This window comes from Sipha flava, unplaced genomic scaffold, assembly GCF_003268045.1.
Source record: "Sipha flava isolate LNK unplaced genomic scaffold, YSA_version1 222_pilon_pilon, whole genome shotgun sequence".
In the NCBI taxonomy this organism is placed as follows: Eukaryota; Metazoa; Arthropoda; class Insecta; order Hemiptera; family Aphididae; genus Sipha; species Sipha flava.
Genome location: NW_020272853.1, coordinates 506,855 through 534,151, shown reverse-complemented (window position 1 = coordinate 534,151; position 27,297 = coordinate 506,855). Strand labels below are relative to the sequence as shown.

Below are 27,297 nucleotides of genomic sequence, written 5' to 3'. Positions count from 1 at the left end.
TACACAATATTTATAGAGTCAATATAATAACTATGAAGCACATGCACGTCATTGTTTTCAAAACGATTACAGAATAAATGTTATCACTTTTAATGTGATAAGTAATTAGTACTCCAAAAATATGGTAGCTGAATTTTGTTTACATTTAAAAGTGACCATTCTGATTTAATTTATTCTGTGGTAGTTACTTTTGTTACCAATGAATCTTTATTTATAGAAAATATATAACAAAAATAGAACTGTTCTACCCGTATTGCAAACATTAATTTATTCTGAACGATTATTAATAATTATTATTAAAATAACGTTGTTCACGTGAAAAAATTTTTCTAAGAAATATCATAAATTCTGCTTGTGGAAATGACACGGAACCACTGTTAAATTACTTTTGAAATGTATTTAAACATATCTTTGTTCTTTATTGTTCGTCTAAATTGCATTGCAAACTTAAAAGATTATTTGTAGCAGCTTCTTGAAGGGCACCCGTTAAAATTTTAAACGTGTAAACTGCGAGAAAAAAATCATTCCCAGCATTGAATCAAATTTTTAATGAAATTTATAAATTTAATTTTTAATTTTTCGTTTTTCTCAAAAATCTACTAATACGATTGTCAGGGATATAAATAGCCGTATTATGGTGAAATAATTTTTAAAACTATCTAAAAAAAATGATTAACTCATCTCACTCTTTCTCTCTCTCTCTCTCTCGCTAATATATTTTTCATCATACTTACTTGTAACAGACCAGACAGAAGTCAGCGTTTAACGTAATGAATGCGTCCGCAGATCGAACGTACTTCATAGGGAACGGGTGCAAGTAATTGGGCAGGGCCGTACGAAAACCGAACGCCTGTTGCTCGTACACCGAAACAGCGCCGTCCAACGACATCACGCACAAGAAATCTCTGCTGCCCGTCCCGCCACCGAAAGGGCCCGCGATAACTTGATAGGCACTCCGCTCGAATTTGTGCTCGTACATCGTTTCCAACACGTACTGATCGCCTACGAAAAAATATCGAAACGGACTGTCGATAAAACGGTCAAATTTCTAAAACCTGATTTTGTAAAACAGTTTACGATCGTTTCTTTTTTTACGTGTTGATTACAATACAAGTCATAAGCGAAAAATAATCGCCTTGGTAAACAATTTTTAGTACTAAATTTGGTTAAGAAAATTCGATACATCGAAAACCTGTCAAGTTAATTTTCGGTTTAACAAGATTATTTAAACATTAAGTGTTATTGTTATTTGATGAGTGATTTTAATTATTCGAGGTACCGAGAATTTCGAGTTATCAAGGTTCGAGTTATCAAGAGTCGCCTGTATAATGTGTTTGCGCAGTGTGCGTCGGTACGAGCGAGTAAAATTGGTCTACGAGGTCCACGACGATCCACAGTAAAGGCCACAAAAGTATAATACTGACGCTTTGCATTAATAAGACAACTGATGACGACGGTTTTTTTTTTTTTTAAGAGAGTTTAAGGTTTGTTAGTTTTCTTTCGAAATCACGAAAATCAATCAACAATGTGTTATGTAGATGAGCCTTACAAACAAGAATGTAACGGTATTCGGATTCGAATTCGACAGGCGAGTATTGCACGCAAACAGTCGAACTTATTATACTGATTTGTTTGGATAACGTACGATCTCGAACGGTTTCTGAATAAAATCCAAGAGCACACCTGTTGATTAAGATCATTTTAAGTGTACGATTTGAATAATCAAAGATTAAAAGTTTATCTTTACTTTAAATAAATGACCATACATAATTTAACGTGCAACGTTAAGCAAAAACAAAACGTATAGTATATTTGAATAGAACCAAATATGATTTGTAAAATAAAATCTGTTCGCGGCTTTATAGAATAAACTGCGCATAAAAAAATTGATGATTATATAATAAAAAATATAATACGTTTTAATAATTTATTCCTACAATAAATGTACTGAATTTATTGGATACACTTTTTAGTATTGCCAAACATCACATAGTAAATAATGTAATTTCATTTTACTGATTTTTGAAGTGCAAAACAATCAAAGTGTGTTTACTTGATACTTGAAAATTATAGTTTATCGGCATTTAGAATTTATTATAAAATACGTAAAACCACATTCTATGTAACACCAACTTAAAAGCTTACTCGACGCATAAAGAAACTCTTTAGTCACGGCAAGAGAATTAAATTACACGCAAACACTTTACGCGCTTAATGAATATTTAAATTAAAAATATTGATTAACACGCAATTTATAGTTTGAAATATTGTTTAATTTTTTCATTTAGCTCAAGAAATATCTAATAAAAAAAAGCACATCAGTACGTAATAGACCACACGCAAAATAGGTATTTAAGTAAATATGATCTAAATAAAAATAAAAATAAAATCTTTTTATTACGTATTCTTATGAGGAAAAAATCCGAAATTAACAAAACTGTATTTTGATTTGTTATACACGTACCTAGCATGAGTTCGGTGAATCAAATTTTCGTTTTTACAATTTTTTTACTTATTCAGTTTGAATTCGTTTGAAGATTTTATACTTATTTGTTTGGCTTCGCTTAAACAACATATGCCGTAAACCGCGCAGTAACATAATACTATATTGATATATACTCTCCAGACGTACCATGATCTGTAGATCCAGCGATACGGTTGACTCCATGCACGACTAATGAAAACGGATGAAGGACCGCTATGTACTTGTTCGGCGAGCAACTGAGAAACATAATACATAAACGTATAATATTAAACGGTGCTCGTAAAATGACAATACATATAGGAATCGTCTCGGTCTGCAAACAAAAGGAAACAAAATATGTTGCGTAAACATCAGTATATACGAATCATGATACGCATTATTGTTTTAATTTCACTGCAATTCTCTGTTGCAGTTCAAGCATGTATTGGATTTTTATTCGGATAAAGTCATTAAACTATTTCGTATTTTAACAAAGAACAAATCGGAAAATGTATGATCCACGGTTAGTTTGTACGGAATTACCAACGCGGCCATTCATAACTCAAAGCTCACCGTCAAATGAACGACCCGCGACGTGTTTTCGTTATTGCTTGGTCGCAATAAGTCACGACGGCTAAAACATTTATTGCCTACTAAGCGGGTTAGGTAAGTAAAATAATACGAAACCGATTTACCAACGAAACGAACGTAAAAAAAAAAGAAAAATTATTCCATAGTTTCACGTATTAACATTCGAATTATGATAATAACGTTTATATTTTTTCGTTATTCCACTTGAATTTTAACAAATTCACAATTAAATACCAGATTACATAATAATTTTAATTGGATAACATTTAATCTCGTATCAATTCAAAAACGTGATATTAATAGGTAATCCGTATTTGAATGCGTTTTTTATTATAATTATATAATGTAATTAAAAGACAGCGTTCGACATTCGGGGGTTGATGATTATTTTTGATTTTCATATTAGCATAAAATTAAACGTACATTTTACTGTTATAATATGTGTCGTTTTGTTATGATTAATAACACTACAGCAACTGTATATATGTATAAACTCCATTTTCGAGTGTTCAATAATATTGATAAAATAACCATGTTAAATTTTAACGGTTCTGCTTCATACGATACATGTTTTCTAATATTTTACGATTTAAAACATTAAAAAATATATTAAAAATCTTGGGTATATCTTGGTAAATAAATATTGAAAAAGAGATAATTAAGCAATTGTACAATATAAATCACAATCTGTTCGTAAATTTCATGTTTAAAACGGAAGTTTATCTCATCAGAATACTTTTTTTTTGAGCTCACGTACGCTTTCGTCTCAGGCACTTCTCTAAACTTTTTATGTCAGCTAGTAAAAAAAATTAAAAAAAACACTGTCCAACATCTTTTTGCCAATGAAAAATTCTATAATAACGTAACTTTAAGTTTTTAAAATCACCATAACTCCCAACGCATCGTAGTGTAAAATATGCATCGATTAATTTATCTACAAATCAAAAATAAAATGCAACGGAACTTCGGGTCTTTAGCAATACTGTTTAATACCCTCGGGAATACAAGTCGAAACGGTCTATGTGGTTCAGGTGAAGCTGACGACATTTAAACGTAAAATTATAGTTTATAGCATCATACGGGTCGAAGAAATATATAAAAATAATAGGACATACTTATGTTTTGTAAAACGTAGGTATGTTTTTTTCTTTTTGCCAGGGTATTGATATTTTTTATAATGTTTTTATTACTTTATTTGGAACGGCTATGCAGAAAAAAAATAATTATTCGGAATTATTTTATAGAACTCCGGTGAGCGTTTATAGTTAAGGTTGGATGGGCGTTAAAAGATTTTATGACTGACAGGATAAAATGTATACATATTTTATCGTTGAGTATTTTCTTTTAAACGGATTTTTCAATGGGTTTTATTACTTAAGAAAAAATAAATAAAACTCGGAAACAATTTTTCTCCGTGTATTAATTTACCATAATATCCATTTAAATTAATACGTAAAGTATAATAATTATATTAATAATAATAATAATTATAATAATAATAATAATTATTATGATATTTTTTTTTTCAAGTAATAGTAAAAATGTGCATGTATTGTTCATTTCCATTCTTATCAATGGACATATATGTAAGATAAGATTTAGGTAGAACTGGGAGAAGCGAGAAAGGTGAAAATTCCGAGTGTTGGTCTGATTACTTGTGAAAGCCATATCCGATTATTTTGAACAAGTTATATATGCAATAATTGTTTAGTGACTGATGAAAAAAAACAAATGCTCCGAAAAACACAACGAAAGAGAATCAATCCCCAAGTCAGGGGATACTTATACTGCTCGTATACTTTGAGGCAGTACCAATAGATAACTTTTTCTATCGCAATATTTGTGCTGTTAACTAAAATGTAAATATATGAAAAATAAAAATAAATATTATTCAATGGTGAATGCTCGAAAATTAGTCTCTAAATTGTATTATTGAATATTTTTTTTTCTTTTAATTATTGTTAATAAAGTTTACAATCTGTAATTAATTATCATGTGCACGTGAATAAAAACAGCCAACCAATGACCTATGCTTTATAAATTGATTCAAATTATTGAATTTATAAATAATTAATTGAAAATGATTATGCCTTTTTTAATATTGACGATATAAATAAAATATAAAATAAAAAATATTATTGCCTGAAATACTATTGTAACACTAACAGAAACGTACAACCGGTTTCGATTGGAAGAATCTTCATCGAGTGTAGAATCGCCAGGATATTTTTTTAAATCGAAACCTGTCGTATTACTCTGCACATATTATCATAAAATAACATCACCGACAAAAACTTTTATTTTTTTTTTTTTTTTTACATCGTATAAAGCATTTTGTATTTTTGTATTAGGTATAGACATGAAAACCGAATATCCGGATTATTTTTTTACTTAACTTATAACGATTTTTTATTAATAGTAAAATTAATTATTTTATTGTAATTAAAATTTAACAACAAATTAATATTACGTTAATTGGATTACAGTATACTCATTGTAAACATTGTCTTACAATTTATTATCAATAACCAAAATAAGTTATTGAACTATTGAGTTAATTTTGTACACCTACCACTTGAATATCACCCCCAATAAACTTATCTCAGCCGAAAATCGTTAATTAAACTTATATAAACATAAGAATGAGCCATTGAACATCAAAATGTAATGTATTCCATTACTATCCGGATACAACTAATTGATATCGGTGGAAACGTTCAACGTTTTTCGACGCGCGAAACAGTCTTACGGGTTATCACGGCGCGGCTGCATCCGAATTGGGTTTCGAATTTAAAATTACTACACCAGTTGGGTCCCGAAATATTTTAGATACTACACTAGTTGGGTCCCGGATTTTTATAGGTACTACACTAGTTGGGTCCCGGAATTATTTTAGGTATACACTAGTTCTTGAATATTTTTTGGTAAAGATTATATTATACTAAAATTTTCCTTCCATTTTAACAAACTTAAGACTGTCTATGATCTATTTAGATCATAGGTATGGTGAAAAATGTTTTTTATATATTTTTTTTTTTTTATTTAGTTTCTTTTCTATTAAAATATAAATTATTAGAATTGTGTTGGTAAAAATATTAAAAATTGTATTACTTGAAATTGTAATTGTCTGTTAAAATGGGAAGTTAGTATAATGTAGTATTTACCAAAAAATATTCAGGAACTAGTGTAATACCTAAAATAATTCAGGACCCAACTAGTGTAGTACCTATAAAAATCCGCGACCCAACTAATACACTACCTGCGTTTAGCCCCTAGTACTCGAGACCCAACTCGGATGCTCCGCTCGGCGCGACTGTCTACCGACCTGACGAACTTTCCGGTGCACACCTGCAGCACGGGGCTGTCGGTTTGCACCTCGACCAGCAGATCGGACGGCGAGTAATGTAAATCGGCCGCGGTCGGCGCGGCGTGCATGCCGTACACCCTGAGCACACCGTCCAAGCTGCCCAGGATGACGTTGTCCTCGCCCGCGCCGAACAGGTCGTCCACCACCAGGCCGTCGCATCCGAACGTCTCCGTGCCTCGGCCGCACTCGGTGGACCAGCAGTCGCGAACTTTGAACAATGACATGGCCGGGCGCACAGGCGAACGGATTTTGTTTTTCGTCCTCCCTTATTCTTCTTCTTACGAACGATTTTTCACGTCGGTACAGGACCGCAGCGACAATGGTCTCCTTTTTCTCCCCTCTATCGTATGGGGTTTTCCAGCCGTCCGTAACGATCGACCCGTTAGCATTCAGTTGACAATTGCTGAACCGGACTCTTGTCTTTTATTTTCATGGCGTGCAGTTTTCATCTAAAACGTTACACGAAGCGTTAAATTATACGGCATGGGCAAGATCGGTTCGGAGAAAATGAATTAGAAAAAAACGTGTGATCTGTTTGGACTGAATTCCGAATCCAGCCTGGACCGAATAGTACTTCTGACCTTGGTAGACATTTTCAGACTGATTTACGCAGTGGAATTACCCCCTGTAGTTCACCGTTTTCCTTTGCGCACTACTCAGTCGAAAGCCCCGACGAGTTGAAAAAATTATTTCTCGTAATTATTTAGCATTAGTTTTTTTTGGATATTCATTTCGAACGCGTTTGAAGACTAGTCCTAGCCGTATCAACAGGTTGTTTTCACCTACATCCGATCACCATACAGCGCGATTCAATGCGAAGAGCAACCCACGGTTCACTAACACAATGTGCATTTGCTCTCCGCAATATATTATAATTTTAAGTTCAGCAAAAACATCAATTGTACGTAGTGCTGGAACATTGAACAGGTAAGCATTAAGTATTGCCGTATACCGTTTACCGTAAAGCTGCACGTAATCCCAATTGTTATATGTAACCGTCGTGGTTCATTACAATGTGTTCATGTTGCAATTACAGGTCGGCTGATCGACGTGCACGGAGATATTCGTCGTTTCGGTTTTTAAACTGTCACAAGCGATTCGTAGTGCTTAGTTAGATTTTAAGGTATGGGGAAAAAAATGATTTCCGATCATGCGCTGTACACTTTAAATCCTAACCACGTGTAATTTAACCTGTTAGTTTACGGAGATCGGACGACCAAAAGGTTAATTAGATTAAAATTTTAATTTTGCATTGGATGTCTTTGAACGCATCTCCCGCAGAAACCGGAAAGGTGCGAGAGAGCATTATTGCGAATCGGAGAAGTTGAAACAATAGTTCATATAGTATACTTATACAATAGATAAACGTTTGCTGTACTCTGATCTCCCTCTCTCCCGCGTTCCATCTTCCTCTGTCTCAAGAATTAAATAACCGTCACGAACGAAAACTGAACAACTGTTCGCGCTACAGAGAGCCGAACAAACACTATATATTCCCTCTGAACCATTGCATTTAATAGATATACGCGACAAAGGGTCCCATTCTCAACGACTGCCCAGTGCCCACTTTATTCCTTACGGCCACTGCGTTTGTACAGAAATGCGAGGTAAATCAAATAACTCGCAAGTGTAACGGAGTAGCGGTACGGTAGAGATTTCAGGTCAGAAGTTAAGAAACATCCTTTTTTGGACAGTAAACGATTATTATTTTATAGATTAGATATGTTCTCAGTAATACATAGAAATTTGAAATTATAATGATATAATGAGGGACTCGTTTCTTTAAATATTCGCGTAGTTTTAAGCTATAGCAAGGGAATAGTAATTATTATAATAAATCACTTGTTCGTTCACTGTGTTATATCAATAAACCGTGGTACATTATCTCAACCTAAATTTTGATTATATAATTAACCAAATACCACTTTTATGTGCAACATTTAAACACACACAATAACATAGCATATACTATACTGTACCATGAGTAGGGTTACCTGAGATACCTAACAGTACGGTCTTCCCTAGCAACCTTATTCGTCAAACTTTCTATAATATCGTTTATTTTTTCACCGCCGATTGATAACCATGACGGTTATCGGCTAGTGAGGTTTACATAGGGTAGTGCACAAACTATTTGTAAGATACCTATGTAAAAATGTATTAATTTTGTTACAATTATAGATATATAAAACGTATAAATTAACATTTTTTAAACTCCATAAGATCTTTGTCAAGGTAAAATAAAAATAAATTAGAAAAAAAATAACTTATTACTATTAGGGATGGGCATGAAATCCGAATATCTGAATTATCCGAATATCCGGATATCCAAATCCGGATTTGAATCAAATTCTTATCCGGATTTCCCGAATTATCCAGATTATCCGGATTTATGGATTTGCTTTTTATGTGACTTCAGACTTACAAATATTTTTAATGTATGGTAAAATAAATTATTTTATTATAATGAAAATTTAACAAAACGTTATATTATTAAAATATTATTAGTATATAAAAATGAGTCATTGAACAGCAAAATCGAGTTGAATAATCCGGATAATCCGTGAAATTCGGATTTAACAAATCCGAATAATTCGGATTTTTGAAATCCGGATATGCCCACCACTAATTAATATATTACTTATATACACTGTAAATAGCAATAAATTACAACGGTTTCAAAGAGATCTTTTAAGTCGTGCACGTCTTGCGATATACAGCGCATGATACGCGTACTGCATGATTACACAAGCGCTAAGGACATAGTGGCAATCGTTATTATACCAATCCTGCATGCCGATGGTCTACAAATCTTCGAACGCTCTGATATCAAAATCGTAGACAAGAATCTATCTCTCGATGTAATCATTTTTTTTTTTTTTTTTTTAATAAGACTTATACGAACAAAAATTATTAAAAAATAATTATAGGTAGGTAGTATTTACTTTTTTATATTCAGGTACCCGCAGATATTTATGACTTTATTTCGTATTTATACCGATACAATTTTATTCTTCGGCGTTCAAAAATCTATACCCTGCGGCCTGATCGACTACAATGATATGCATATAAGTTCCGTAACGACCTCAGAGGGATGCATATGCATAATATCAATTTTTATAACGAAAACATCTCTCTAAAATAAATCCTGGGCTGTGCGCCTGCGGCTGCCCGAGTCAGCAGCTTTATGTCTCGGCATATTCTATATTCATGTACATAATACCAAACCTACATATAGTTGTCCACGAGTGATATATTCGTAGTGCACAGTCAACGTCTTGAAAACGGCTATACTATAATTTTTACTGCTACATCGAAAATTTTCCGAACCGATAACGACAAAAAAAAAACGATATTTTAGTTTTACATACATAATCGTTTGAAGCTTGTTACGATTACATTGTGCACGCAGATTAAATTATTAAATATTAAATTATTCACGTTACGACTTACAAATATTATATTGTTAGTCATGCCTTTATGACAATTCTGATGTACAATATCACTGTGACTTTTTTTTACTATAGGTCTTCTGCGGAGGAGAGCCAAAAAAAAAAACGGCGTCGAGGGCCCCGAGTCGGATACCCCTTGGCTTGGTCCGTTACATGTAGAACGCATTTTCACTGGATTTCTGTCCGTGCATACTGTACATACAAAACACTGTACAACGCCAGCGAAAAAATATGTAAAACGATTTAAGGGTAAGGGAAGTGACGTATTTAGGGGGGCTAGAGGGGGCAATCACCTAGGGCAGCATATTTTTTGGAGCGGCATCAGATTTTTACACGGCCCATTTCATGTTGATGAACAATAATATAAATTGGTTAATTTTTTTTTATCTAAGATAATATTCTAAGATTGGAAGTATTCATGGGAGGGGGAACAAAAATTTTCGACGAAAAACCTCTCCTTCAAAACGTAAATAAGTTACTTGCGGTCGAGAATAACCGATGAACGACTAAATGACTATATTAAATATTGAATCAGACATCACAAAAAGTTTACAGTATGATGAAATAATCAATGATTATAGTTTCTTAAAATTCGTAAAAATATAAGTAAATTGTAAATATTGTTTTTTAATAATAATAAATAATAAATAAACCTATTTTATATTTGTTACTAATTTATAGAGATAACATAATGTTTAAAGTTTAAACTGTGCTTTCTTTTACTAATAACTAAAAATGGTTCAATAGAAATTTTTGATTAAATAATCAATGGGAACTGGTTTCATCAGAGAATACAAAAAGTGAATACATTAAAAACTAAAATGTAACAAATAAATTATAAGGCTCTTGAAAAGATAACGATAACGTAAAGGCTGTTAAACGGCCTACGGGTGGTTACTGGAAGGCAAGCTCCGACGCGCTCAGTATATGGAAAAAGTTAAATAATTTTGATTGGGGGGATGCGGAAAAAATGGGCGCCAAATTTCTGGATACGTCTCTAGGTAGAGGGCAAGTATAATTACTTCCAAGGGTACGGGCGCCCATTATAAAAGTTTTAGTGGGATATAAAGGCAAAAAAACTCATACAAATTCAATTATAAGGACGTAAGCAAAATAAACCAAGTACATTATTCGATATTAGTGAACGAAAACCGCAAATGTCATTATTTCATTCCAAAAATACTACAACTCATCGTAGCGTTCGTAGTCAATAAGACATTCGATAAAGTTAAACAATAATAATTATTATACCTGTGCTAATCGTCGCAGACTCGTGACAGTTTTGAAGCTATGTGAAAAGAGAAAATCACGAGGTGACCGCCAATGATTTTGAAAAAAATGCATCAGCTGTAAAAATATATTCAAGCCTTACAAGAGCAAGTGTTGTTATAACATTTTACTTATACTTATAAATTGATTTCTAAAAACGAATAAAAACTTTTATGTTCAACCATGCGAATTAAATAGAGAAAAAAAAACACGGTAGATATTGAAATTAGTACAGAGCCACGTGGGACCCACAGGCGAAATACGAATCTGTTTTGGATCAACGTGAAACGTTTGAATGACGTTTTAAATTGTTTTCGTACTCGGTTTAAGCACTGCTTTTTCAATTTCAGTACCATTTTACGTAATCATCTACAGGCACATAATTTAGGGAGAGCGTAGGACCAATCGCCCCCCTCGCAAATACCGTATTGTGATAACCACGAACAAAGGTATACGGTATATACCATTTTATCGTACATTATTTGAGCCCAAATCATTTCGATAAAGGTTAATTCCACCCTAAAAAAAAAAAAAATAAGCACTTATTTACGTACAATACAGAAGCGTGGGTACCTACTACGCAGGGGCGGATCTAGGGGGAGGTCCAAGGAGTCTGCTGACCAATAGTCAATATTTGTTGACAAAATTGGTCTCTTGGAAATTTTTTTCTCTTTTTAGACCTTGATTTGGACTCTTGGACAGTTGGGTCATTGGAGTTACTTGAAAAATGAATACCATGAATATAAAAAATTTTAAATTCTTCAATTCATAATTTATATTTTAAATTATATCGTTTTAGAAAAAAGTTAAGTAAATCATATTTTATTCCGTACGTTTGTTGAGCTGATAAAATTAGATTATATTTATTAATCGTAAATAAGTCATTATCGGTGGTATCACTAATTCTAAAATGTAATATAAATATACTTATACACTTTTATGAGCATATTGTGTTTTTTTTTTACAAGGTATTCATTTCTAATTCAGTTTCATCCCTAGTAAATGGCCTCTTGAAATGGCTTGACCCACAGTTCCCAGACTCTGGATCCGTCCCTGCTACTACTTCGTATGAATACGAAACCATTTTAATCGTAGTCACTGAGAATAATAAAGGTGATTATTATATGGTGAATATTTATGTAAATAAATAATTTTGTTGTATGTAAATTTCTTAATCCTGATAAGTTTCACGACATCATGATTCAAATAAGACTTTTTTTTTTTAATATTGTACGCATTTCGTATTCTTTTACGTAGGTACCTACTATAAAATTAAATAAAAATGTAATTTCCAATATCAATATTTTATTGAACCAATCCATATAAATCAGTTTTATTAAATATTCCAAATTCAATGATTAAAACAAAATACAATGCTCCTTCAATTTTCTAAAATGAGAAATATCCCGTTCTAATTTTTAATTGTTAATCATCAAACATTTTTTTCTCGAAAATAAAACCTTATAAGCACGCGTATATAATAAAAAATATTTATGAAGAATATGAAATATTCCTAAAAAAAATTAACATTCGTCCAAGGTTACAGGTATGAGTTTCTGGAACAGGGATCGACAACCTTTTCATAGAAGAACAATTTTTTTAAGTTACAAAACCACTTATATTATAAAAATAACAAAAGATACAAAAATCGACCGAAATATTTAACTAAATAATTTTATTAAGAATTGATAGGCATTATAAACATAAAGCATCTAAATTATAAAATAAAAAATAACTTTATTTCAGGGGCGTATTGGGGGGGGGGGGGGGGCCCGGGCCCCCTCCGAAATGAAAAACACCATTGTTAAAGATTGTTATTTTTAACAAGGATATGTCTCAATGCTGGGGGTTTCCGAAAACCTGTCACGACACTGAGAATGATGCTTATGCGATAATTTAAAATTTTATATTTATAAAATATGTTTATTCTTTTAAGAAAATATGTGATGAATTTTGAGTGGCTCCAATAAAAAATTTGTTTATTAAAATTTAATTTTTATACTTTTAAAAAATAATAAATCATTAAAAAATTGAGTTTCTTATTTCTCTGATGATATAAAGACAATCAGAAGTCTTATGTTAAATTATTTTTTTTTGTAATAGTGTGCTTCCTCCTTCCCTTCACCCAAAAATCAAATACATAATCGGCCCCTTCCCAAATGATAACCTACATAGGCCACTGCTTTATTTCATTGACATTTAATGAATTCAGTCAATTCATGTTCCACAGCTAAAACTCCTTTTTCCCTTTTCAGATTCTCAATATCCATTTTTACCAGAAAAACATCATTAACACTACATTATCAATATATATATAACCACAAATTAAATTGTACCATAATACTGAAAAATAATCATAAAATAAATTTTACCGTTAACAATATTGAGGCATTTTCCAAATATATATATCTAACCCCTGCTCTAGCATGAATGATATTTCATTAAAGAAACTAAGTTAACTATGGTTTGTCATTTCATACACTAATATTAAAATCATCAAAATACTTCTTACCTAACACATAAGAACAACTGAGTATTTACATATAAATATATATTTTAAGATTCCAAATTCAAATAACTTATTTAATATCCCACAACAGATTTTCTAGACTATTTAATAGGAAACATAAACTATTGTTGTTTCGAAAAATTTAGACGTGAATTACTCAATAGCATTAGGAAAATTAAAAATATTGAAAAAAACTTACCTTATATGAGTTAATGAAATTAGGTATAATATTTATAAGTGAAATTACTTAACAGCATTAAGAAAATTGCAATATATAAAAAAAAAAAACTTACCTTTTATGAGTAAATAAAATAAAATATTTGGCTGTTTAGCATTACTAACGTATACTAATCAGAAGCATAGCACCATACACAAATTGGGCAGTAAAACATTCAGTTACTAGGCAACAAACAATAACAACAAAAGACAAAAAAACACAATAAAATGCTCTGATGAAACATTATACCATAGTCATAGTGTTTGTATATAATTTTGATTTAAAATAAGATTTTTGTCTTAACTTTAAATACAATAATAGGGGTTTCAATACATTTAAATAATATTACAAACTCGAAAAATTGAATAAAAAAAAGAAAAGAAAAAAACAAAACAAACAAATCTTATCATCTAATAAATATATATAATATAACAAGTTGCGTATCTTAAAACAGACATTAAAAAGATTTCATCCGAGGAGTTATATGATTTATAATGGAACTTAAAATCAATATTAAAATCTGATATATTTCTCATAGTTAAAAAAAATACAACTGTACTTGTATTAATTAAAAACAAACACACCGTGGGTAGATTAAATAAGTCGTTGCCCAACAATATTATACATACTCAAAATACAACTATCTGTTCCTATCGTTCGAATACACCAGTGGTGGAATTAGGACATTTTCAAATATACAATTAGATACAAATTACAAAAATAATAATAAATATTAACACATAATTAGATATAAACGAAGTTCATCAGTTTAACCTAATTAAAATAATTTTATGTGTTCACTGTTCAATGTAACAATAGTTGTATACACAGTTAAAATTATTTACTATGGAGCTCATATAATGAACCAAATTTAAATACTTATTAGACTTCAAATGTAATTTTTTTTAGTGTAAACTTTGAGAGATCTTTTTGGCACATTTCTTGTTTTACATTTTAAATTTAACCGCTACAAACTTCTGAATGATCGTCCCAAGCATCAATCTGTAAACAAAATAAATATATAAATATTTTATAACATGTCTGAAATGAAGTATTATTAATGATCAATAATAAATATAAGAAAAAATTTTTTCATTTTAAGTTAAATGGAAACAAAATTATAAATGTTTCGATGAATTAGTTTCACAATAATTTCCTTTTCTTATCAAAAGACCATGGATGAGTCATTAAACATATAACAAAAGATGTAAAGAAATATTCTTATCTATACAGAGAAAAGTAATAATAATTTAAGTACAAAATTATTTTAATTTCTTATATTACCTACTAGTTCTTTTTTCTAGATTTTTTTTTAAATATTTTGAGAAATACCTAATATAACTGTACCAAAGAAATAATAAACCAAAAAGCCAAGTATTACTATGTTAAATTAAAAATTATAACATGCCATTTTAATTGTATAACACCATTACCTTTAATATTTTAGCTAATTAATTATTCAGAGTAAAAATAATATAACATTAAATATAACTTCCGAATAGTGAATAATTTAAGACTTTTAACTAAAAAAAACTTAAATTGTATGCATGTTAATATACTAAACACAAATTCAAAAAACCTTGTTACTATTACGGTTCATAAATTAATGTTTTTAAATCAAAAATACAAATAATGAGTTTTCCATATTATCTACAAACTAATATTATTATTTACTAAATTCATATACAATTTGACATCAATAATCCAAACTCAGAAGGAAATTAAAAATGTATTTTACATTTTTTCTTTTCAAAAAATATAGTAAAACCTTGATCATAATAGTAATTAACCTAAACACAGTACTAAATTTATTTATTTTATAGATTAAATACTATAAAAAAGTAGACATGAAAACAAGTTAAAACCAAAAAAAAATAAAAATGTTTCAGCTAAAAATTATTTTATTAATTGGAAAAAATATATATATAATCATGTATTAAGAGTAAAATAAATAATATATCAATTATAATGTTGTTTATCTCTATAAATTGTTAGCTGATTATCAAAACAAATCATTAATACACTCAGATGACTAATCAATTCAATTTATTGAATTTCTTACTATATTTATGTATTTTGAATGTAATTGAGAGAATAATTAATTTAATTTAAATATTAAAATTAAATACTTACTGTTTTTATGTATTTTGAATGTAATTAAGAAAACAATTTAATCCAATTATTATAATTAAATAGATAAAAAAAGCTTTTATGATGCTAAAATAAGTTTAAAAACAATAACAAAATAAAAATGAATCAAATATAATGATTACGCATACTTGACAATCTTTGCTGCAGTACCATTGATTGCCACATCCAGCACACACAAACTGCGCTGGTTTTTGCATACAACCTTGGCATTGAGGTGCACTAGATGGAGAATTTGCATTCATAGTATCCTGACCTTCATCAATAACCAATCTATCTGATGCATCTTCATCATCTACCGGAGCTGGCTGAAAACCCAAAACTAATTTAATCAACAATCCATATTTTTTAAAATCATAAAAAAGGTAACTTACTGGTATATTTGGTGTTATACTTGGCTTTGGTTGAAAGGTTGAAGACATTGAAGTGCTTTGAACGGGAGTGATAGTTATTTCATTACGTGATTGCTGAAATAAAAATTTGATTCAATTTAAACTGTCATGTTTTTATTTAATACTTTTGAAAATGTATTTAAACTTTACTTCATTATTACTGTCAATATTTTATAAGACTATTGATTAATATTTAAAGCTAATTTACACTTGGATTAATGGTTGTTGAATATTTTAGAGCACATGATAATACCCATTGAAAAATGCAAAGTCAGATTACATCATTTAAGTTTTTTAACGTTTTAACGTTTTTTAACGATTTTTATCAGGAATTTGAGTTGTAATATATTAACAATAAAATCTTTAAGTAATAATTACTAGAAAACTGTATGTAAAATAAAAACAGCATTTGACATATTTCAATTGAAATGCTAAACAATGAAAACCAACAATATGGGATGATTCATACACATTGGCATACACTAAAACACATTGGCCACATAAACCAGAAAAAAAACGAAAAACAATTGAATTGATCTAATCACATATTCATGAACAGTTTTTTTTGAAAATATTAATAGATTTTTGATAAGATAAATAATTTGAGACATAATGTTTTCTTTAAAACATAATGACACTGTTAGTTAAATTTGTAATATAAAGATATTTACTTTTCTTAAATAATATAACTGTTAATTCAACAGGTAATACTGTACATCTTAACCATTCACTAAATGCAGCTTTATTTTATTACAATTACATTGAAATATCAATATTAAAAAAATAAAAAAATACTAATATGAACTGTAGTTATTAAACGGAACATCATTTATCAAACATTTCATTGTACTTATATAAAATAATTTACCGTATTGGAAGACACAACAGTAGCTGCAGGTGTTTGACGTTTTCCTCTAGTTTGCTTGCAACGTTCTGGAGCGGTTAGAAGTCTTGCTAAAGTAGGCGAATAATTAGTTGGAGGGTTAGCCATACTAAGTGGTAAATGATGTGTACCAGCACCTTTCGTCAAAATTCCTAAATAAAAAAATAAAATTTATTTAATCACTAGCTTATTAAATTATTTAAGATGTTATTAAAATATTATTAACTACCAATAGTTAATGAATACTATTTTTTTTTTTTAAATATAATTAAAATTGCTTAATCTATAAGTTGACAAGTAAATAATCTTTTAATGTTTACTACTTTAACATGAATATCACTATAAACTTTAAAAATTATTCACATGTCCACAAAATTTAGTACACAGTAAATCAGTTTTGATATTCATATATAAATTTAAAAATACAAAACTAATTTTAAAATCAATGATAATAAGCAACATTTAATAACTAACTGTTATAAAAAAAAATGTAATCCTATTTATAAATTGCAAACTTCCTTATCCTAAGTAAGATATAGGTAATTAAAAATAATTAAAATTAATATAAGTATAGGTTATATTTTTGAAAATATAAAATATTTAATATGTTTTATTATATAAAATTAATTAACATACGTGTTGAGAATCTTTTATTTAATAAAGTTTTGTTGATTATAAAGCTTACCGTGCAACAAAGATGTCTGCTGTTGTTGTTGTTGTTGTTGCTGTTGTTGTTGATGCTGCTGCTGTTGTGATTGCATTGGCTGTGAGACTGGATGCAATGTTACTTCTGGAAAAGCAGGAACATCTTTAAAACGATTATGTTCAGACCCATGTTCCATAACGTTGTTTAGAACGCCATGGGTGTTTGTGACAGCTGAACAAAACACAATAATTTTTTATTTGTTTCAATACTGCTTGGGTACAATACAAAACTTACTAGTTTTAAAATTGCCATCGTTAGTATGATGAATTGGATTACCAAAACCCAATGGATTTGGATACCTTAAAGGCGCTGATGATGTGGGTACTGAAAAATCATTGGGAACCACTTTACGGCGACCTCTTTTTGTTACAGCAGTTTCAGGATTTTTTGATCGATGATCTGCAATAATTAGCTTAACATCTAATATAGGTCCTTGGCGACCTTCCTTATGATTATTGGCAGTTGTAGGTTTGGGCAATATTGGTCTTTGAACACGGTTAGCCCTGTTCACTCTGTCTGACAATATCCATTCATTAGGGGTTGGAGCAGCAACTGGTGTGATACTAGTAGATGATGTAGTAGCATAACAATTCTGTTCATAATTAGTGATAACAGACTTTTCATGCTGAATCTCACGATTATCTATAATATCAGTGATATTCTGCAACAAAAAATAATATAAATGTAATAAATATATCATAAAATAAAATAAAAAGCAGCACTACCTTTTCACTCAAAATATGCTCAGGTTGACTTAAATTAATTTGGAACATTTCAGGCAAATTCCAATCTTTACTGTTATCAGTTTTAACAGCATCTATTTCTTTAACTTTTATCATCAGTCGTTCAATAATCTCCTCTTTAAGTTTTTGGAGTCTAATTAGAGTCACTAATTCATCACGTTTAGTCTGAGCAATTTCTGTGATTACTTTAATTTCATTTTGTATTTTCTCTATGTTTCTAGATAATTCAACTTCATTTTTACTACTTGACTGAACAATATTCTTAATTAAACGTTCACGAGTATCATCTTTTATTAAATGAGTATCTTCGTCAGACTTAAGTTTTTTAGTTTTAGGTAAATCATTATCACTACTTGCTCCACTAACAGCACTAAGTTCATCATGACTTGCTGCAGACCTCTTACGAGCAGAAATTGGTTCATCATTCTAAAAAAGGCATAATAACATTTGAAAAATAAACAAGAACAATAAAATGTAATAAATACCTGTTTAGGTGAAAGTGTATCAACACTAACTTCACTTAAAATATCCTCTTCTTCAGGAACTTTAAGGCCAACTTTTTCAGATTTAATACTTTTTTCAGTATCCAAATTGTTTGCATCGCCATTCACTGGATTGACATTTTCTTCACAATTTTTCATAACTTCATTGCTGTGATTTGCATCTCCATTGTTAAGTTTTTCTTCTACTAAAGTTTCAGCATCTTCTTCCGCTTTGGGTTCTTCAACTTCTACCTTTGTGATGACATTTGTAACTGATTCCGTCTCATCAACTTCCATGGGTTTAACTTCTTCATCATCTTTAGCTGTACTATCGTCAGGTTTATCGTGGTCGACTGTAATATTTTCATTATTATCAGAGTTTTTAACGGCTTCTACTTTAATGTTATTTTGCGACTCATCTTCTTCAGATGGTTCGAATATACCATTTTTGACGGGTTCATCAGTACTTTTCGATTCAGTCTTCTTTTCTGATTCTATCTCTTTTGCTTCTGTTTCCGTAACTTCTTTTTCTTCTGCCTCATCTGCTTTCAACTTCTCTGTTTTTACATCTGTTACTTCCTCTTTGACTACAGTTTCAGAGGTTTCATTAGCTTCCTTAACATCATCAAGAGCCGTTCCATTAAGTTTTTGGGGCCCATCACCATTCACTTTTGTTGTGGTTTCCAAATCGGACTTGGTGTCTGAGGGATTAACGTCAACAGACATTTCGTTGTTTGCACAGTCATCTGCCGGGATCGGCATTCGGCTAATTTGCATTTCGTCTTCAAACGACAAGTAACTAGAAAAAAAAAACAAAACATTAGAACACAATTCCATACATCGAAAACATGATAGGTGGGGTTGTTAATGATAAGCGTACAAAAACAAAATGTTCTCCAAACACTCGTATTGGATGTGAAAAGATTTTTTAAAACAACACTCGGCCTAATTACACATCGAAAAGGAATGGTATGTGAACGTGATGGCTGTTTATCAGTATGCGCCACTTGGCATTGAACGCTTTCCTTATCATAAATATTAAAATACAGCTCAACGACTGATGCGCGCACACATCTCAAACAGAGAAAACGTTATTGAAGTTTCGTCTTCACAAAAAAACTGTACTAATTTACCTTCATAACACGAGAAGAAGAGGTATGGTCTTACTATGCGTACCAAGGCGATAACGAGAGTTTAACGGTGATCGGACACTGCGTAAAAGCGGACGAGATACCGGGTGGTCGGACGGCGACCGCGTACGACACTAAAGGTAGTAGTGGAAAAAAAAACCAACGATTCACACCGGCACGGGTACCACCGCGAGTTGTGTCCGTAACACGCGTTAGCTAATACACACACACACACACACACACACACACTTAACTACAAGACCTAACTTCGAGTGGGCAGCCGTAGGGGGTGGGACGCGAAAAGACGGACGGGGCCAGGACCGGACGAGAAAGGGTCGCTCGGCGAAGGCGTGTTAAGCGCGGACAACGCGTAATGGATTCATCACTGCGGTCCAGTTTGCCGTTCGACGCGGCGCGCGCAGTTCATTTACCTCGGCAGCGGCGGCGGCGGCAGCGGCGGGTGGTGCGCGCGCGGATCTCGCGTGTCCTACTTAGAACACCGTCGACGTCGTAACAGCACCAGCACTAGCGATCGCGGTCGTCACGGCGGCGAGACGCGACAAACGCATGGGACGAACGCCGCGAACGTGACGCGGTCGCGCAAATGTAGGTGCACACGCGACGTGCCGTTCGCGTTCACGACGGACGACGGCGAATGGACGGCGACCACTGCGGAGACGGAGGAAGCGACATGACGACGAACTACACGTTTTTTTTTTTTTCTATGAAAACGACGATAAACACGCGAACACGCTGTTTTACTCGTAAAAACGACAATGGGCGACAAGCCGACAACAATAACAGTGCGCGTGCGACGGCGGAGACGGCGCGCGAACGAAGACGGAGCGCGGAGAGAGGATGAACGGCACGGCGCGGAATAAAATAATATTAATAATGAAATGCACCGAGAGACGGTGACCGAGCGTGTGCGAGCGAGAGAGAGATGAAACGACACCCTAGACGCGAGCGCGGACACAACGGCATGGGCGATCCGATTGGTCGACGACGGTCGCGTACGCAATGACGAAACCGTAGGGACGGCGGTTCAAGGCTATCGCGCGGGGGGAGTCGGCCGACCGGAGTGTGGTGGGGACCGCGAGACCGAGGTGATACGCCGCTCGGCGCAGGCTTGCAAACGTCGCGGACCGACATTACCGTGTGCGTCTGCGCGGCGGCGATGGCCGTTTTTCTCCGTCTCTCGCCCACCACCACGAGTGTCTCTCGATTCGGGTCGAGGCCTTTGCCGGTGCCGCGTTGTTAATATTATTATTTCCAATCTCCCCGTCGCCTTTTTTCGTCCGTCCGGACCTACCGCGGGTCGCGCACCGGTTTTTCGGTGACCACTCGAGCGCCGCGTGTTTTCGCGCGCACGCGCGCCATGCAACGAAGGGCAAAGCAAGGACGTTGCCGGGACCGCGGCGGTCCGAGCGAGCGGCCGACGCGCAAAAAACAATACACTTCCACCCGCCCCGGCTTCGGTGCAGCACCGGTGCGCGGTAGTCCGGTCCGGCTGCGGCGGCGAGGTCGCCACTGACCTCGAACGGGTTGCCAACAGAGGCGCGCAAGGAACACGAACGCACACGTGCCGAAGTCAGAGAACCCGTACGGTCCGTGTCGCGCGTGCGCGCATGACATCTGTGTAGGGGTGTAGGTGATTCGCGGGGACGTTTTCGTGTCGGGCCCTCGCCGACCGCTGCATTTACATCGAATTTCGAAAAAGAAAGCGCGCGCGAACCGAAGTCCTTGAACTGTCTAGCTCTAGGTCGTTACACTTCGATAATGCCTCGTCCGGTAGTACCTATTTTTGTCAACGAATTTCAGGTGCGCCCCGACCTTCCGAGATGCGTGAATCCGGCCGGCGCACCGTTGCGTTTACCGTGCCGGATACTCATGTGCGTGTAAAATGATATGCTAGACCGTTTAGCCGAACGCGAAGCTACACGGACACGCCCCAGCACCGTTCCACCCCCGTTTGCGACGATTCGGTTATTTCTTAGATAACGACACTTAGTTTGTACAGGGGGGAAAAAAAAGAAAGATACATCCCATTCGATTGGACACTGCGACTGCAGAGCCGTGAACAATAATGTTATATTATGACCCGGTAAACAATCGAAACGGATCCCCCGCAAAGAAGATTCCAAAATGGCTATAGAACTCTACACAGTTATATTGCCTCCACTATGACGATTTGCCTGACTACGGTAATTCTTTTTAAAATCACCGTCCATTTATTTATACGAATTATCTCATCTCTGTAAAAAAATAAAACCAACACCGAGCACACCTTTTAGCCGCTGTTAATTCTTATTTATAGCCCTTTGGAGTACAATCGTGCGTACAACAAAAACATACTCGTTACCGACGGGCCTTGAATTATAACTGCAACGGTGCAGGTGGTACATCTGATTTATCACATCTTTGGTCTAATACATTTAAGTATGTTTTTAGACTCGTGACGAACTGTTCACGTAGGTACTTCAAAATCACGCACTTCTGAATTAAATGAACACAATTATAACGTATTTTTCTAATCGTTTTCCAGGTATTATCGTTAAACAGGTATTAACGGTGTTTCCAATCACTATATCAACGAATTTCTACGGATATCAAAGCACACCGTCTTGACCTTACAGGAATGGGTTAGGTTGTGTACATATTATGTACGTATATACGTATATATACGTATATATACGTATACACCTATTTATTATTAATCTTGTTCTATTGTACTTTATGGGTTTCGTTTGTGCTATACGGCTTTACATTTCTTGTTTTGTTATTCAAGAAAGCCTTTTGCAATTGCACACTTACAAATTACAACTGCACTACTACGTGTAACGTGGAATCCACAAAAAACATTCTTCTTTAATTTCTATTTATCTTTTTTTAAAGACTCTTTTGTACGGAATTAACCGAATGCGCTGTTTACTTCCAGAACATAAATTTTTAAAACATTTACCTTCTCGTACGATAGGTTTTCATGTTCTGATGCTCGTAAATTACTAAAAATTAACGTATATATAAAATTGAATTTGAGTATGTATTTAAGTTTAAATTTATATTTATAAACGTGTTTTCCCGAGGAAACTACTAAACAATGTTAAGCAATTCAAAATATCGATTTTAAAACTGTACAATATTGTCAAATTACATTAAAATAACGCATTCATATTTGTTTATGGATTATTAAAATCACACACACACTTACACATATATAATTACCTTTCTTGAAAATTATTATAAAAATCAAAATATTTGTACGTTTACCAAAAATAAACTGTAATAGTTTAAATAATAAATAATAATAATAATAATGTTTGATTCAAATAGTTCACGGTAGAATATGTTTGAAACAGATTATTGATTATACGAACATTTGATGTAATTTTCAATCAAATAAGCTGGAAACTTGTCTCTAACGAAGTATATATCTCTTTGGTCATATTATTACGCCGTTAATTCGTCGTATATTACAATATTATCCCTTTGCATTATTTAATAAAGTTTTCTGTTAACCTAACAGATATATAAGTGTTCCTATATTATTTAATTAGTTGAAAATAATAATCTTTACCTTTTCATCTACTTCTTCCTTTTCCTACCATCTGTATATATATATATATGAATAAAACATTTATTTAATGGTTTATACAGATTTAATATGTTATGAGTGCTATAACCATAATAGATAGTAAAAACGATATTTATTTTTATAACAATTTCGAAAGTTTTTAAAGAAACTCATCATGTGAGAAATGTATAATGATGAACGCTAAGAACGTTTAAGTTTTCACTCTCTTCTCCCTGAAATATCAGTGTAAGAAAGGGTATTGATCTAGTCTTATTAATCGTACATAGCATTATAATTTATAGGAATTACGAAAGTTATTTCGACCTTCTCACAAAATATTTGTCCCGTAATAATTACTCCGTAGAAGAAATTTGATGATTTATTGTTAATATCATGTTCGATAGGACATTATGTCTTAGTATACCATAGTTGAATAATAATAGTAATTATTGGTAAAACATTATATTAAAATTTTTTTCACATTAGTTACTTATATTAAATACTTCAAACAGATGTGCATACATACATTTTCATTAGGTACCAATATACTACTAGGTGTGTGAGATAGTTACTTTACATTTTTCTTTTGTTACTAAATTTGTCTTACAACAATCGCAGTAAGACTATAGATCTGTTTCTGTATAAGACATAGATAAGTTAGGGCAACAAAGATTTAACAGCAAAGATGCAAATAAATTGCATGGGATAAATTCAAGGGAGTCACGTTGAACCTCAATATTCCCATCATTAAAAAATACAGATGCCTATACTATGATAAACAAACTCGCCAACGTTGTATTGTGTATAGGTATATGTATTGAAGAAAAACTGTGTATCCAAATAGGTACAATGCATCACGGATCACTATAGGGCTTAGTGATTTTAACTTGATGACCTTGCGCACAAAAATTATACTGTGCGAATACAATTTTAGTTGCCTGCTCTGTATTCCAATGTACCTACTCTCGCGTATTTATTTATTTATTCGTTTTTAAACAAAAAATGGACTTTCGTCTCGGTTGGTCCAAGGCTCTTAAGTCAAAAGGTACCACATGGTAGTTTGACACCAATATATTACACAGAAAATGTACTAGTGCGGAAACGTCAGATTGCGAAATGCCAAAAGACGACGCTCTTGGCTTGGCCTTCATCGCGCGTGACCTCGAAAATGATTATTTTTGCATTGCTTTATACAATACGAGTATTATATACTTGTACTGTGTATTCTCAATTACCATTGGGTTGTATGCATATCATTTATTTATAGATTTTTGTATTGTTTTTCCATTGATATTATAATATTAGACACCTAGGATTCTCTGTCAGTCTTGTTCGGTCGCGTTAAGGTAACACCACGTTAGTGAATTTAAAGACTAATTTGTGTAAAAACATAACTCCGCAGGAAATGCAGGTACTTCATGTTGTATAGCTATCTGAACAGAAAACTTGACAAGTATGATTAATAATCATTGATTATATATTATCATTTCTGACTGAGGAAATCTATACGAACAGATAAAAATGTATAACTGTGTATAGGTATACCTATAATATACGTATACGTATAATATAAAATAATATAAAATATAAATATAATATAAAATTATTTAAGCGCATAATTAAATAATTTTCATACATTTTTATTAAGACATTTACACAAAAATTGAAAATTGTATCCTAAACTCTTGGTAGAGAAAATAATAAAATTTTGTATTTAAAAAACAATCATTCATTATTAAAATATAGCATTATTAGACATTTTGAATTTCTTCCTTTCTTTTCTTTATACTAGTTATCATTTATCAAACAATAGGGAGAAAAATTATATACACTTACGTATCAACTACGCCCTATCTATTTACTATAATACATTTATTTTACGTTTATGCATACATGTTAAATTTTATGTAATAAGTGATGCGTAAATAACCTGAAGGATGATAAGTTTTAATCGTAATATGATTGAGGACGATATATAATTCTAGCGCTATAATTGCATTGAAGCGGCGCATTAATGCATTATCTCAAAGCTAATGATTGATAGTAAAATTTCTGTTAGTCAAATGCTAATAATTAATGATTCAAAACTATGCATCTAAAACATGATTAAGACACGTTAAACGTTTAAAATATACTGAACATACTTTAAACACTATAAACATTTAGATTTTCAGATTCTGAGATCATATTGTTTTATATACATTTTCATTGCGAAAACAATATCTAAAAGATTAAATAAATATTTTCAAGGAAAACATTACCTAAGGTCTTTAACTTCGTCACCACTTTTTCAAAGATCTATAAATAATTGTTTTATCAAATTTTATTTCACGAATTAAATATATTTCTATGGTTTGACTTACTGTTTAAGTGCACTTATACAACTATGCTATCGAATTTCAAATACATAATATCCCTACTATTTATGATTAACTAGTAATATATAATAATGACTATAAGCACTACCTTACGTATTCGAATATACATATATATATACGTGTAATTAAATGTACACTTAAGAAATAATAATAATCATATCGTTGAGCGTTTAATAGTTGTTAATGTCTATCTGAGCCCACAGCAAGTTTGCTCTTTCTTTAGTCCATTACCTCACTTCACTCATTCATGAGCAACAGGCTCTTTTATTTCTATTGCTTAACTCTTGGCTAATTTTTGAATGAAGCATAAAACAGACTTGGCTTACACAATATATATTACTACTTCAATAGATTCGGTCTAGAACTTATTTATTATTTTCCAATCTCTTTGACTCATTATACTGACGCATAAATATCCGTATCATGTACACACATATAGGAGTCGCATAGGTGACGTGAAGATCAAAAGAAAATCCGAGGAAAATTGATAAGTTTTAGATCGAAACTATTGAAATAGTATTATTATATTAGCATATATTATTGTGTAAGCCAAATGTATTTTATGCTTCATTCAGAAAGTAAACAAGGATTAAGCAATAGAAATAAAAGAGCCTTGTTGTTCATGAATGTAGAAGTGAAATAAGGTAATCATTACTTTTATAGGCCGACTTTTTTGGGAGGTGGTCTGGAACATTTTAGTTCCACTGGCCTTTTTACACTATAGATTTTTGTTAAGATTTAAATACTACAGTAGAGTCATATTGGTAGAGTTGGAAAAACAAATGGTTATTCCTTAATTCCTAAATCCCTTGAATTCATTATTTGAGTTTTTAATTTTCAAATCAAGTGTCCTTGATCTACTTGCATATACGAAAAACACATTACCTATAAATACATATTTATCATAGTAAATATAAAGATTGTCGATTACATATATTTTAGTAATCTAATGACATTACATATATTATATAGGTACATATAACGTTGTCTAC

General features: G+C 32.3%; 2 protein-coding genes across 12 annotated transcripts in view; both read right to left on the bottom strand.

Moving 5' to 3' along the window:
* The window catches only part of LOC112683283 (protein PTHB1), a 29,366-nt gene extending 15,163 nt beyond the window's left edge, over positions 1 to 14,203 (bottom strand). Inside the window, exons 1-6 of one of the 7 annotated variants that reach the window (XM_025554229.1) lie at positions 13,946 to 14,203; positions 11,126 to 11,221; positions 9,876 to 10,082; positions 6,315 to 6,871; positions 2,633 to 2,721; positions 735 to 1,002 (exon numbers count right to left, since the gene is read on the bottom strand). In XM_025554229.1, the coding sequence (XP_025410014.1) occupies positions 735 to 1,002; positions 2,633 to 2,721; positions 6,315 to 6,646 (689 nt within the window). In that variant the 5' untranslated portion in view covers positions 6,647 to 6,871; positions 9,876 to 10,082; positions 11,126 to 11,221; positions 13,946 to 14,203. Of the gene's footprint in view, positions 1 to 734; positions 1,003 to 2,632; positions 2,722 to 6,314; positions 6,872 to 9,875; positions 10,083 to 11,125; positions 11,222 to 13,851; positions 13,872 to 13,945 lie in introns of those variants that run through there. The other 6 variants (XM_025554231.1, XM_025554234.1, XM_025554230.1 and 3 more) reach the window with 6 other exon arrangements.
* A 173-nt stretch (positions 14,204 to 14,376) lies between these two features.
* LOC112683282 (SUN domain-containing protein 2-like) overlaps positions 14,377 to 27,297 on the bottom strand; it is a 34,409-nt gene continuing 21,488 nt past the window's right edge. Inside the window, exons 1-9 of one of the 5 annotated variants that reach the window (XM_025554226.1) lie at positions 20,785 to 21,364; positions 19,227 to 20,022; positions 18,724 to 19,167; positions 18,233 to 18,659; positions 17,978 to 18,169; positions 17,278 to 17,444; positions 16,392 to 16,484; positions 16,149 to 16,325; positions 14,377 to 14,871 (exon numbers count right to left, since the gene is read on the bottom strand). In XM_025554226.1, coding sequence (XP_025410011.1) covers positions 14,830 to 14,871; positions 16,149 to 16,325; positions 16,392 to 16,484; positions 17,278 to 17,444; positions 17,978 to 18,169; positions 18,233 to 18,659; positions 18,724 to 19,167; positions 19,227 to 20,000 — 2,316 coding nt within the window. In that variant the 5' untranslated portion in view covers positions 20,001 to 20,022; positions 20,785 to 21,364 and the 3' untranslated portion in view covers positions 14,377 to 14,829. The other 4 variants (XM_025554227.1, XM_025554228.1, XM_025554223.1 and 1 more) reach the window with 4 other exon arrangements.